Source organism: Nilaparvata lugens, chromosome 3, assembly GCF_014356525.2.
Source record: "Nilaparvata lugens isolate BPH chromosome 3, ASM1435652v1, whole genome shotgun sequence".
Taxonomy (NCBI): domain Eukaryota; kingdom Metazoa; phylum Arthropoda; class Insecta; order Hemiptera; family Delphacidae; genus Nilaparvata; species Nilaparvata lugens.
Window position 1 is genome coordinate 17700236 of NC_052506.1, and position 14028 is coordinate 17714263.

A 14028-nucleotide genomic window follows, 5' to 3' on the forward strand; every position below is an offset into this window, starting at 1 on the left:
CTGTTCTTATTCATTCCGAAAATGATCAACTAAGTTTTCAACCGGGTACAGGCTTCAATTAACATGTTCAACTCAAGACTAATTTGAACAATACTGAGAATAAAAAATTAATAAGATTTGTTCAATTCATAATATTTAAACATGATGTGCTTTTAGGTTGATGAAAGAGTGATAGATATTTGGTGAGAAGGAATTAGTAGATTGTATATGGTGTTTCAATATATTCTTGAAGAGTCGAATAAAATAATTTAAATTTCTCCTGTTAACCAACAACCAACCATCAGAGTTGAGCCCGCATCACAGTTTTGAGGAAGTTTGTGAAATGAGAAGGGAATATTGCTGTGATATTAAACTACTTTTTGTTTCAATAGACTCCCAATCTGAATGAATCAGAGAAAAGCTGGCTTGAGCTAGATGTGAAACTGGACAATTCTGTGATAAATATAGGACTTACTCTAGAAATTCAATTTTAATATTCAAGATAACCTTTACTTATTCTTTCCAAGTCAAAGAAAAAACTCATCATTGTACTGTACTCATTATTATTCTTGGTTAAAGAAATTAAATAAGAAATAGCGTAAAGTTTAGAGCAAATAAAAATCACCTAGAGGTGAATAGAGTACATGTGGATTGATTTCTAGAGTAGATAGTCTAGACAAGTAGCTAAAGGCGCGAGTATGTTGAGAAGTAACTAATATCATCAATTAATTGAGCTACTAGATCGAATGTGAACAGCTTATCAACATACATTTTGTGAAGTTGATGTTTGTTTGGTAATACAGACAATAACAGTGAGGTATATTATACTGTGATAAGACATATCAATTCAAAAATGAGAACCAATTCTAGGGTGGATAAGGATACGTTTTAAAATCCACGAAGCAAAAATATTTTCTAGAAGAGGTGAAAAGAACATAATGTTGTTGAGAGCGCGTAGCAAACGAGAAATGTTGTAATACTGCACCATCTCTCACCGTGAAATTGCACAGAAGAAAGCACCAGGCAAGGTTTCTCATCCATTGCTTCTAATCCAACGACTAATAAATTACATCCAGTCCCAGGGGCGGAGACCTCTTTAGTCAGACTTCTCCATACTATTGAGCGCCAAGCTTCTCAAAATCCTTTCTTTGTGAAAGAAAAATTCAGATCAATCCATCATTTTTCTACAAATGCTGAGCAATTATTATCGAGAGTAGACAAAAGGGTAAACTGATAAGATCATTTACGATGTAGTGAATTGATTAGAAAAGATAAGATTATTTATGTAAAAATTATTATGTGCTTTGACGGATTGATTTAAATTTAAATTACGGAATGAAGGTAAACCATTTTTTCTCAATTATCTTATTTACAGAAGATGAATTGTATTATATTAAATGCAGCATAAAGATCCTTTTTTGTAAGAATCTCTGAGGGAATCCTATCAATTAAAACTTGACGATATAGTTATATTTGCAATTACAGAAATTAAAGTAATATGTATCCATATTGAAAAGAACTTTCCATTGTTGATAGCATCAGTTCTTTGAATGGAAAAATCTAACGTATTCCCGTTGGTTTCATAGAGAACAATTTATTTTGAATGTAAGTACAGTACGTGGAAAATGTATTACGTTAATTGGAAAGTCCTAGCTTTTATAAAGATTGAGTGAAATGAATCAAATGAGACGAAATATGGAATGGTCGACTAACGGGCTTTGTTGATACTGTACAAAGATAATTAAATTGGGATAAAGTAATGGAGTTTCGTTGACAAAACCCAACTCTTTCTATCTGCGGTACGGAAAGCTAACAACTGAATGCAGATCAGTTGCTCTAGATTTGGAAACTGGAATGCAAAATAAACGGTGGTTTTTTAGACCACCAAGTGATAGAATAGTCGTGATAACGAAAGATATATTGGCTGCGAGTGCGAGAGCTCTCATTAAATTCCGATGATTCCTTTTGGCTCGACAAAATACTGCAACATTTTTGCCATCACCCCCCCCCTCCATTCTACAACAAATTCCACCCTTGATCATTCTGCTAGCATACGCGCACGCACCCTCATGTAATATTCATATTTAGCCGTTCATTGTAGAGGACACAGTTATTTTGCACAAGGCATAATCTACAGGAGGATAGAATGGATTACAGGTATAAGGCCGATATTCAGTAACCAACATATTTCAGTGCCTATAATGTTTTTCAAATTATGCATCTGTTTGAATAAATATTATATTTTTCTAAAATCTGATAAGACAACTGTGAAAAATTGGAATGCCAAAGTCAGAAGAGGCTGCCAAACTGCAATTGGATGTCGACCAAGAGTAGTGTCTCAGAATTTACTGGAGTTTCCGATAAAAATATCACGTTGAAAACGAGATGGAATAAAAATCACAGCTTGATTCGAAACAAAAATGAGATGCAGTTTTGGAAGTTCAACATACTGCATTATTCATTGCAACTCATTTGCTTACATGACTTAACATGGAGATCAAGCACAAGTACTAGAAAGATGGGGTTTTAATTGTGTTCTGCAGAACCGAAGTTTTTTCCTTTAACTTTATTGATTCAATCACAAATGACATAATGTATTACCAGGTCTTGCAAGACCCATTGCATATTATACTACATTATACATTCAACTGATCGTCATGAAGATATGATATTTGATTGAAAGACTTCCATATTTTCTTGAAGTATTGCTTACTCGAGTCAAATTCCCACGAGGCACGGCAGAGTCGGCGCATCATTAGTTAGTACCGCAAAATGCTTGGCAGGTTGCAAAATCGACAGGTTACCTGCATGAAAGGAAGCTAGTCTGCATAAAATAACTGCAAGTCAAGTGGCAGATGCCGATCCTATTCCGAGATCACAGATAATAATAATCACGGATATAATCGTATCAAAATTGAAAGTCAAAGCTGAAAGACGGCGTTGAAAGTTGAAAAATTCTACTAGATTCAATTGTATCATTCGGCAGAGACTTTGTTGTCAGTTTAGTGGTAATGCGGATTTAATTTATTTACAGTTTATTTAGTCACTTATTATTATGTAGCTCAAGTGATTTGGGCACTAATCAATGATAAAATAATATGCAGAATAAGGCTTGCGATTTCAACTAATAGAACAATCATTAAAATGGTGAGAGTGAAAAATATAATATGATGCCTTAAAAACCATGTTATATTCGACATTTTTCAGTATGAAAGTTTCATTTTTCATTTTTTTCTTTTTTAAAAATTTCATTTTTCATACTGCTAACCAGTATGAAGTTTTAATTCAAACTTCATACTGGTTGAAGTTTAAATTTCAACCAGTATGGTTGAAATTTCAAATTCAACCATACTGGGCTCGTGGGCTGTAAGCTATCCTTTTAAACTGAGACAACCGAATAGATGAGCAAGGAAGTACCGCTATAAAATATTCATAATTTAATCAGACTCCACCGCATCAAGAAGGGTTCCTAACAAGGTTGCCTCGCCCAAACTCTCCAGAAAAAACTCGTAAATTTGTACTTAGTTCCAGGGGGCTACATAGGTTATTTAATCACGTTCCGTAGCTAGTTACTTGGAGCATGTGTAACAGTGAGGGATATGGTTGGGGCATCATCTGGGCCCACAATATTAGAAAACTGTCCCAATAGTAAGATATCCTACTTTTCTCTCTTCACCACACAATAACATGATGCTTAAAATTCATATTACGAAGCTAGGAAGTATCAAACTCTAATAATTACTGGCATACTCGTCAGTTGAATAACAATAGCAATTAGTAAACTGTGATGGAAATAAGATGATCAAACTAAGTTCTGTTAATTACTATCAGAGAGAACAGATAATATATTTATTATTTATAAATAATAATATTATTTATAAATAAATATATAAATCTTATATGTTATCTCTGTTAGGTAGAGTATTTGTATTTGCATCTCAAGGATAAACTTTTCTCAGTTATTTTCAAGTTGTGTTCCTTGTAGTTTTCTGTTCAATAATCAAGTAGTGTATACTCTATGTTTAAATACTGGTCATCGTGAACAATTAAGTAAAATTATAATTAACTGAGCGAAATGAGGTCTAAGATTCAAGTCGACGGTTTGTTATTTCTATTTATATTTAAATGTTTATATGTTGCGTATTTACGGCGAAACGCGGTAATAGATTTTCATGAAATTTGACAGGTATGTTCCTTTTTAAATTGCGCGTCGACGTATATACAAGGTTTTTGGAAATTTTGCATTTCAAGGATAATATAAAAGGAAAAAGGATCCTTCATATGCCAATATTAGAGTAAAAATCGGACTATAGAATTATTCATCATAAATCAGCTATCTAGTGGACTATAATACTACTCGTCCAAAAACATCAATCATCTTGAAATTGTATCTTTCCAACAACATAAGTAGACAGTTGTCTACTAACTTTGTCTTTCCATAAGCTGAGGCCATGATTCTAGTTTGGAGCTATTGATAGAAAACATTTTTTTACATGTTTCTTTTTTAATCTAATGATTAAAACTGCAACAAATATTATTGAAAAGAAATTGATTTATAAAATCATGAAAAGTGATAAATGAAGTTTGTAGGAAATCAGCATTATGGTAGTTTATTTTGTTAATTTCAACACACCGATTTTTCGCCAAAACGACAACACAGAATGCTCTCTGATGGGTTGATTGGATTGGCGTATCGACGGCAACCAGACCTGATAACAGCGCTCACACTCACATTCCGGGAAGACACGTCACGGTACGATAGGACAGAAAGCTCTTTGTTTATTTAGGATTTCTTCAAGACATTTTAAATTGATAAATTATTTATTAATTTTTGAGAAAACATAACAACAGGAGGTCAATGTAACTTACTGAGCGCGAGATCTACTGTTCACAAAACGACTAGTAATAGCAATATCATAACAATTTTAACTAACTATTCTGCAATAGACTAATTTAATGTAAAACACTGTTTAAACACTGGTCATCGTGAACAATTAAGTAAAATTACATTAATAGCATATAATATCCATAGCAATTTTAACTACCTATTCTGCAATAGACTAAAACCCTAGATTTTAATGTAAAATGCCAAAAGTGACTTATTCAATTCCTAGTTATCGTAGTTTCTATCCTTTCTTTTGTATCTATATTTTCTATCGATGAGCATTCCATGCTCTTCTTTTCCATTGCAACATTTTTGCATAGGATCGATGAGTTCACCTAACTCAATCTATGAAGAGTGGCGGCGGGATGGGAAAGAGAGGAGCACGCGTTGGCTGGCAAGCGGCCAAAGCTTCAAATAGTTCAAGCCTGGTGTATTGTCTCTCCGCCGCCTCCGGGACCTGAACACTGTCCCACAGTCCCTCGAGCCACGAGCCCACATCCCAAACAACTTTTATTTCGAGAGAGCGCTCTCACACAATCAAATCAAAACATCTTTATAATATCAAGTGCTCTCTGAACAAAAGAACGGCTTTTAATCGGCTCGAATAATTAATATTATTTTGTTTGTCGTAATAACAAACTTTACCTTTGAGGCTCAATTTGGCTTCAACTGGGCGATTAACTTTCAAAATACAGTATCTGGCAGGAACATAATTCATTGTATAGTGACATCAAATTAACTCAATTATTATGGTTATAAAATAGTCTCGAGTTCTTTTCAAATATGATAGTCCAAGTTATGTTTTTAAAGAATCCGTTTAATTGAACAAAGCTCACGCAAAGCTCACTAAGATAACCATGCAGTCTCAAGTTTCATAAGCAATACTAATAAAGTTATATTCTTGACAAGCTATTTCAAAACTTGAAAGTTATTTGAGATATTACAAGTTAAAAGGATACAGCCAAAATATCGATAACAGCAAAGAGTAAAGATACCGTTTAATGATTATAAAAATAATAAAGGTACCGTTTGAAAGATTGATTACTTGTATTATTAAACGAAAATCCAAATTAAATGCTGTAAACCACCACGAAGACTTCTGCCATTTCAAATATTGACAACAGGTTAACATCTAGATGGAAATTCGATGAGAGCTACTAACCAAAAAATATTTGCCAGCCCGGGAATCGAACCCGGTACCTTCTAATTGCCAGTCAGGTATGCTCACCCTTACTGACTGGTCCAGTTTCTAAGTCCAATTACTGAATTACTAGTCAGTAAGGGTGAGCATACCTAACTGGCAATCAGGAGGTACTGGGTTCGATTCCCGGGCAGGCAAATATTAGCAGTAGCGGAAGTCTTCGATCAAATTTCAAATTAGTATTCAGTATTTCAGTACTTCAATACTTCAGTACTTCAGTATTTCAAATTTATCATGGTGGAAAGTGATAACATGCTTCTTATAGTCCATATTTATCCCGATAAGAAGCAAATAATAAATGTTTACTGAAGTGAGAAACACAGACGAATTGCATGTCAAATGCAGAAAGAAAATTAATATGCAGATAAAATAAATAATTGTATTCCTGATAAAAATAGGAGACAAGGATGAGCAATAAACTTGAACCAAGCTACATAAAATAAAACTGTGGATTTAAACTTGAATATTGCATTTTCTATGCGGAAAAACTCTTTGCCATACCAGTCAAAAGTTAACATCTTCAAACGACAATCACCTACTTGCAATAAAACGAATTCTGATTTACTGGTTCTAAACGAACCATCTCTGAATTTTTATATTCTGCTTGGATCTGCATAAATCTCTTGGAAGATTTGTCTATAAAAACTTCATATAATTTTTCTCATTACTAATAGAACCAACTCCAACATACATTTGCGTTGTTGGTAGGAAACATTACGTGCTCGTTTAGTCCCAGAAGAGATCTAGTTATCTTGCCCTCGAGTCGTAAACTCCCGAAGAAAGCTTCTACAGAAGTTTCCCCTCTGCCCCTATAAACTAGTGAACATCGATTTCGCGAACCGTATTCTGAACAACTTTTATGACCCAATGAATCCGTTTTTTTAGTATAATTTTCTAAACATTAGAATTACAGTATTGGATGAAATAAGAGTGGGCTAATTTTACTGGTACTATAGACTGACGAAATGAATATATCCACAAACAGCATTATTTTGAAAGAAATACAGTGTAATAAATTAAATGTTTAGTAAGATTTAAATTTGTTCTCGTGTTCTTTGATTATTGTAGAAATTATTTTTTAAGGGAGACAATCGAATGAGTCTTCTTTTCTTCGGGTTAAATTGATTCCAATTTTTGATGACAAAGTGAAAAGACGTATTTACTGTATTACTACTACAACAAAGATGACTGAAATGTAAAACAAATCGCATCATAAACGCAGTAGGTGTAATGTGATTTTGGCATAATCCCAAAACGTGGTTGATGCCACAAGCATCATAAAATTGATAAGAATAAAATATTACTGTATAATTATCACACTATCCATCACACTAAAACAAAATCATTATGATTTGTAATTTTAACAAATACTCTCATCGTTATTGAGTACTAACACATATCACAAACTCGATCTACATAATATACTCCTTTTAACAATTGTTTATTTTACAAAGAGAGAACGAATATCGCTTATCTACAGATTTGAGATTTGTAGAATTGAGCAAGTAAGTGCAACAAGTGTAACAAGCAAGGTTATTCCTGGATATACCTTCAAGAGATCTTGAAAGGATACCTTTCTTGAGGGCTTTCTATCTCCTTTCTTGAAAGCCGAGACAACCTCCTACACTATCCATGCTTCTGGTATTCAAGGCTGTGCAAAGGCTAAAAATGAACTTTCGACAGGTGATATTTTTCAAAGTTTTTCGATTTGTATATCGTCAAGCTATCAAAATGAAAAAGTTTTCTCAGGAAAACATTTTTTTACGATGATTACTTTTTGAGATATGAGCGCCTAAAGTTTACATTTTTGGGACAGAACATTTCAAATTCGGTAGGAGATAAATCCATGAGATTTAGAGGATAAATATTCTATGGTATTTTTGATTGAATAAAACAATTTTTTTTTTTGAAAATATCAATTTTTGAGGAAGTTGTTCAATTCACCAAAAATAACTCAACTAAAAGTTATTTTTGGTCATTTTTAGTAAACTTTCACAAATATTGTTATTTTTAGAAATTTTTTGTTTTATTACCAACATTATCAACAATAACATGCTTTTATCTCCTACCGAATTTGAAATGTTCCGTCCCAAAAATTTAGGCGCTTATAATTATCTCAAAAAGTAATGATCGGTGAAAAAATGTTTTCCTGAGAAAACTTTTTCATTTTGATAGCTTGATATATCGAAAAACTTTGAAAAATATCGCCAGTAAAAAGTTTATTTTTAGCCTTTGCACAGCCTTAATAAACGGGTTCAACAGCAACAGAATAAATATGCAGAAGCCACAAGTAAAGCATAAAACTTCCATAATTTGAAAACTTCATATTATTTAGTCAAGCCATTTATTCCCGCTGTTTTCTGTGTTTATTATGATTGGAGTTGTTAGAACATAGAATAGAGAGAGAAATATTGCAAATTACGGAAACTCTTCTAGTTGCTAAGATGGTTTGATAGCAACGAGTACAGGTGCTAAAGGTGTTTGTACAGCAGATGCAGATCATTGATCATTGCAGTTGTGACACTGCGGCAGTATTACACACTTACCTACTATATTCGTGACAAAGGGAAAGGGGTAGCACAATTGGGGGGGGGAGCCACAAAGCCTCATAACTCACAATCCCTTCGCGTCTGACCACATGAAATTTATGTTGTCTCTGTATACAACAGATTCAGCTGTTGCTAGTACCCAACCCTAGCTCAAAGGATCTCTCACGTTTGTATTTGCGGTGGAAGCGGCCAGTGATGGTGATGTCAATGATGTTTATGCTGTACCGTACTCTTTCGGTCTTTCACTATTTTTATTCACTTATTTCAGTATAAAATAGGTCATTGCTAGAATCCAGCATGAAGCATGAGCATAAATAATAAAAAGACTTTTCTCTAATTAATGTGTGAATATCGGGGCACCGGGCTTCGCTCGTTATTTTTATTTATTGATAAACAGAACACAATTCTCTAAAATGATCGTGTTTATATTTTACAGCTGGCTATACGTCAGCTTATGAATTTCGGGGATACGATATTCTGATTTTCCACAGAATCACTCGCTCACTTTTTACTATCCACTGACAACGAAAGTCTCAGCTGTTTCAGCCAAGGATGAATTATCCTTTTAATGACGTTCAGCGAGTTTTCCCAAGGATGAGACCTAGTGCAATCGAATTTTTATATCATAAACCTACTATGTTCCAAATTTCGTGAAAATCGTTAGAGCCGTTTTCGAGATCCGTTGAACATAAATAATCAGATAACCAGATATAAAAATATAAACAGACATACAGAAATTGCTCGCTCAATATAATAGGATTGTGAAGGGTCGAAATCGAACCTGGTGTTACCTGAGCCAAACTATTCCTGTTGTATACTTCAATAATATCGTGTACAAATGGATTGAGTTACAAATATTTGAACTGGTGTATCACTGAATGAACGAACAATTTCATGAACTGATAATTATTAATCTTTTTCGAAAACATCAAATGAGAGAAAAGGTTGTATCCAATATTCTCAACTTCCCTGCAAACGCCATCTATAGTGAGGTCCACGTTATAATTATAAAGTTTTGAATTACAGTTTGGTGCAATATTTGTATTCTTTTCGGGTTTCAATCTAATTAAAATCTAAATTTTGGTTTGTATATTTCTGGACTCGGAATTTGATTCAAAGTGAAGCAACATAGCCTACCTTTTAGGCAGACATTGGCTTACTACTATAAAATTCGGAAAGGGAGCAGTTTTGGGCTAGGCCTGTTGGTCCTTTTCTAATCATGTATTTGATGTGTTTATTGTTAAATGTAAATAAATAAATAATGGCAGTGGAGGAAGATAGGAGAACAACGTTGCCGATCCTCCGACTTGTCAATGCCTTCTATAGACGGTAGCTGATATAGATTTATTGATGTAATATTAACTGTTCATTCCAGTTTAAAATAATCAATTATATTTTATTAAGCAAGGAATAATATTTTTCAATAATTTCATAATGAATTTTCATAATTAAGATGAAATATTTTGTTAATTAATTATTAATTCGACATTGTTGAAAGACGATCTGGCAACAGAGCAAAGCGAGAAAGAGATAGCGATATCCGCTTTGTTGAATGATAGACAAGGATAGCAATACCATTGCTAGTCAAACACTGCCATTATAAGGTGTACCTCACTATAGTGTTCTTTAACATGTTATTGAGAATTGCTAGTACAAGATTTTGTAAAAGGATTTGACGAATTTTGGATCAAATTCCAGCGTTATTAGGAAAACTCATAATTCAGAATTTATTATAAGTAAAGGTGCCCCACAGTTGTGGTTGGCAGTTTTTTATTGTCACATATTTTACTTATCACTTGGAGAAGAGCAGTTATTTGAAGAGAAGTACCTTTTTGAAGAAACACTGTTCCAAATAGTATATATTAATGAGGATGATGGATTCAATAATTTATCAAGTAAAATATTATAGGAGAATAGAATATTATGGTACCTCTATAAAAAAGGGTACGTAATTCCGCCATGAAATCCAAATATCCACAAAACTGAAAGTATACAGAAGTTTCCATGTAGTTGAGAGTGATCTAGAAGTCAATAACAAGAAATAGAGTTTACTTGTTTGTTTAGGATAACGACTTGTTAATTTGTTAACACAGGTCTCAAGCAGTTAATTGCAAAGCTTCTCGTTGAAATAATTTTCAACTGGCCTCGCGAAAGGTGAGGGGGTGGAGTGTCACGAGGGGGCTGGTTGATCACTGGCATCAGCCATTTATTCTTTCTACTATCCATTTGGCCATTCATCCATTTTTCCAATTCCACCGCACATTATCATATCAAAATTCACCTGAAAGGTTTGCATTCCTGACAGTTTCTCTAAGACCCGCAAAATATGACACTATCTCGTGGAAGACAAGACATTACTATATTTACAGTTATTTATTGAAAATAAGTATTTAAAATATTTTACCAACAAAGTAGTATTGTGTTATTGTGTTTTATTTCATCATGATCAATTGTATCATTTTATCAATCCTGATTGATATCTGATAACATTTTCCAATTTATTTACAGTATAATACAACTTTGTATTTGCCGAGCATGCGTGAGCGACCTACAATCTTTCTGTATTGAATAGAAAAGTTTACAAGGTTGAACGTGCCAAAAATTGTTCATGAGTATCACATTTTGCTTAAGATACTGTAAGAGTTTTGATAATTCTAATCTGGGTGGAAAAGCGAGAATAAATGTAATAGAACAGAATGAATCATTTGTATGATACTGCACAAGGCAGAAAGCCAAACCAACCGAGTTCGATCCCAACTTTGCTCTACTGAGTGCTGGAATAAATAATATTTGAGTTATGTTTAGTGTTCAGTATCCTGAATCGGAATTGGGATTGGGGACTACTGCAGTGCTGTATCAATTTAGAATTTCTGGAGTTAAATCAAGAAAATAAATGAAGAACTCATTCCAACAATGAGGCTATATTGTAAAATTTTCAGTGAAAAAAAACTATTTACTAGTTGAAACTTGGTCAATTGTTCGAGAATTATATGGATTAATGGAGGAAGAAATGAATAATTTTCGCTGTTATAGAATAATAACGATGATGTCGTAGCTCGATTCAGAACCGTACAGTTTACAGACCTATAGTGAGGTCCACGTTATAATGACAGTGGATGAAGATAGAAGAATAGCGATGCCGATTCTCTGCATTAATTATATTTCTACACTGTCAAAAACATAATTGGCATCGTTGTGGACCTAGAAAAGGATAGTACCACCGGCTTTGTCGAATGATAGATAGACAAGGATACCAAAACCAAAGTTGATCAAATACTGTCATTATAACATGGACCTCACTATACACAATAATTTCACTGTTTCACTACTACCAAATCCTAAAACATCATAAATTAGATGTAAACAGAATATTTCTACCCTTATGAGAACTAATTTATAAAATAGAATTAAAGTACCCTTTTTGAAATTAATAAAATAATAGATTCAAAATACAAATTATAACTATTATAATTATTATATTAATTTTAAAAAGTAGCCCTGAATTCATAAATTTTAAGAAGTTCACTATTATAGAATAAATTAATATAAATACGAATGTTAAAAGTATTCTTAAACAATGAAAAGGTTCATTTTTTTCATCAAACAATGTTGTATAGGTCAAGAAGATGCTTTTGAATGAACTAAATAACATGATATAGAATGATTATCCTTTTTAATAAATTTCTGTGAAGTTATTTTTAGGGTTATATTTATCTAACATGCCCACAGGAAGGTCGGAATTTATTGATCAGATCTGACTGCCAATGATTTAATTGTATCCGGAATGCGAAGGGCAAATTCAATTATGAATCGAATCGAGGCATCCAGAGGTAATAACAAAAACATTTCACCGTTTTATGGGCATTCCTTTCAAACTTGAATAATTTTATAGTTGAATTATCCCAAGTTAATTTTATTAAAGCTGCAAAATCGTAATATTGTGAAGTAGCGTATCTTTGGCAGGAATAAAAAGAATTTATTGTCATTAGTTGTATACATTATTCCAATGAAATTTTGTAATTGTGCTGGGTCGTTTAATGCAAGTTGGTTTAATTAATTTATATGAAGAATACTGATTAATTCAAGAGTAGGAAACAACTATTGTCCTCATACTAGATCCTACGGACCGATGTTATCAAGTACAGTAGTTCTATTACCTATAAATCCATACTCTGTCTTAAAGCATGCAGCATAATAGGTAATTAAATGATATTTCACGATGTTATCAAGTACAGTATTTCTATTACCTATAAATCCATACTCTGTCTTTAAGCATGCAGCATAATAGGTAATTAAATGATATTTCACGATGTTATCAAGTACAGTAGTTCTATTACCTATAAATTCATACTCTGTCTTAAAGCATGCAGCATAATAGGTTATTAAATGATATTCACTTCAATGATATTCCTCATATTGAAAGAAATACTAGATACTAAGTTTTTTGAATAACTGAAATTATTTGAAAGATAATTTTTGAAATTCCAATTGAATAATAAATATGCAATGTGATTCAGTTAGGAAATTCAAATCATATCATAGAACTAATTTTTATGTACGATACAGATAAATTGGGACTCTCCATTAAATTTTCAATTTTTCTTGGCTCATAATGTTTTTGAATTGGGAAATGATTAGGACATGCTGGACCCAAAGCAATGAGGCGATCGCAGTTCCAATATCTACATTATAACGACAAATGTTTAACTATTAGTAGGATGTTTTGTTATTGAAAAACGTTGATAAAATAGTGTGAATCATAAATTAATTTCATCTATTATGAGGGAATTTTAATTCGAGAAACTCATCCATGGGTGGGATGTATTAGACCAAAAAATAATTAGCAGGATTTTTCTTTTTCAACACAGTAACGGTGGGTTAATTAAATGATTTTAAATCAACGGTAAAATGATAAAACAATTTTAACTGTAAGGACGGAATTTGGATTCGAGAAACTCATTCAAGGGTAAAATACTGTTCATAAATATATTTAGTGAACCACTCAAAACACTACTCGAGGAAGTTTGTCTCGAAACTTGCCAGACCACATGTTGGGGAACTACGTGATGCAATATATTCCGGCAGATAAGTTTCAAGTTGGTCTATTTCCGTTGTTTGAACAAGTTCACTAGTTCAGGCAAAGTGCTATCGTTACTTTGAATATGAAAAGTTTGTCAAGTTATTGAAACTCACCGTTCGAAGGAAGGAGACATCATCCTGCTCCGATCCACCCTCACTGTCCGCCATTTCTGCCGATGTTGATAAACTTTGAAACTATCACTAGCCTCTAGTCATGGTCCGGCGCACTGCACCGGGTCGAAGTTTTACTTTGAAATCGCGAGCGGCGAGCGAGCGGTCAAGTCGTGTTCGCGGACGGTCAAGTCGTGTTCGCGGACAGCGGCCGACTGGATGCT

The 14028-nt window shown here is 33.2% G+C and overlaps 1 protein-coding gene across 1 annotated transcript in view; it reads right to left on the bottom strand.

Moving 5' to 3' along the window:
- Window positions 1–14028, bottom strand: part of LOC111058307 (ryanodine receptor) — a 149015-nt gene extending 134987 nt beyond the window's left edge. Inside the window, exon 1 of the mRNA XM_039422722.1 lies at window positions 13808–14028. Coding sequence (XP_039278656.1) covers window positions 13808–13861 — 54 coding nt within the window. The 5' untranslated portion in view covers window positions 13862–14028. The remainder of the gene's footprint in view (window positions 1–13807) is intronic.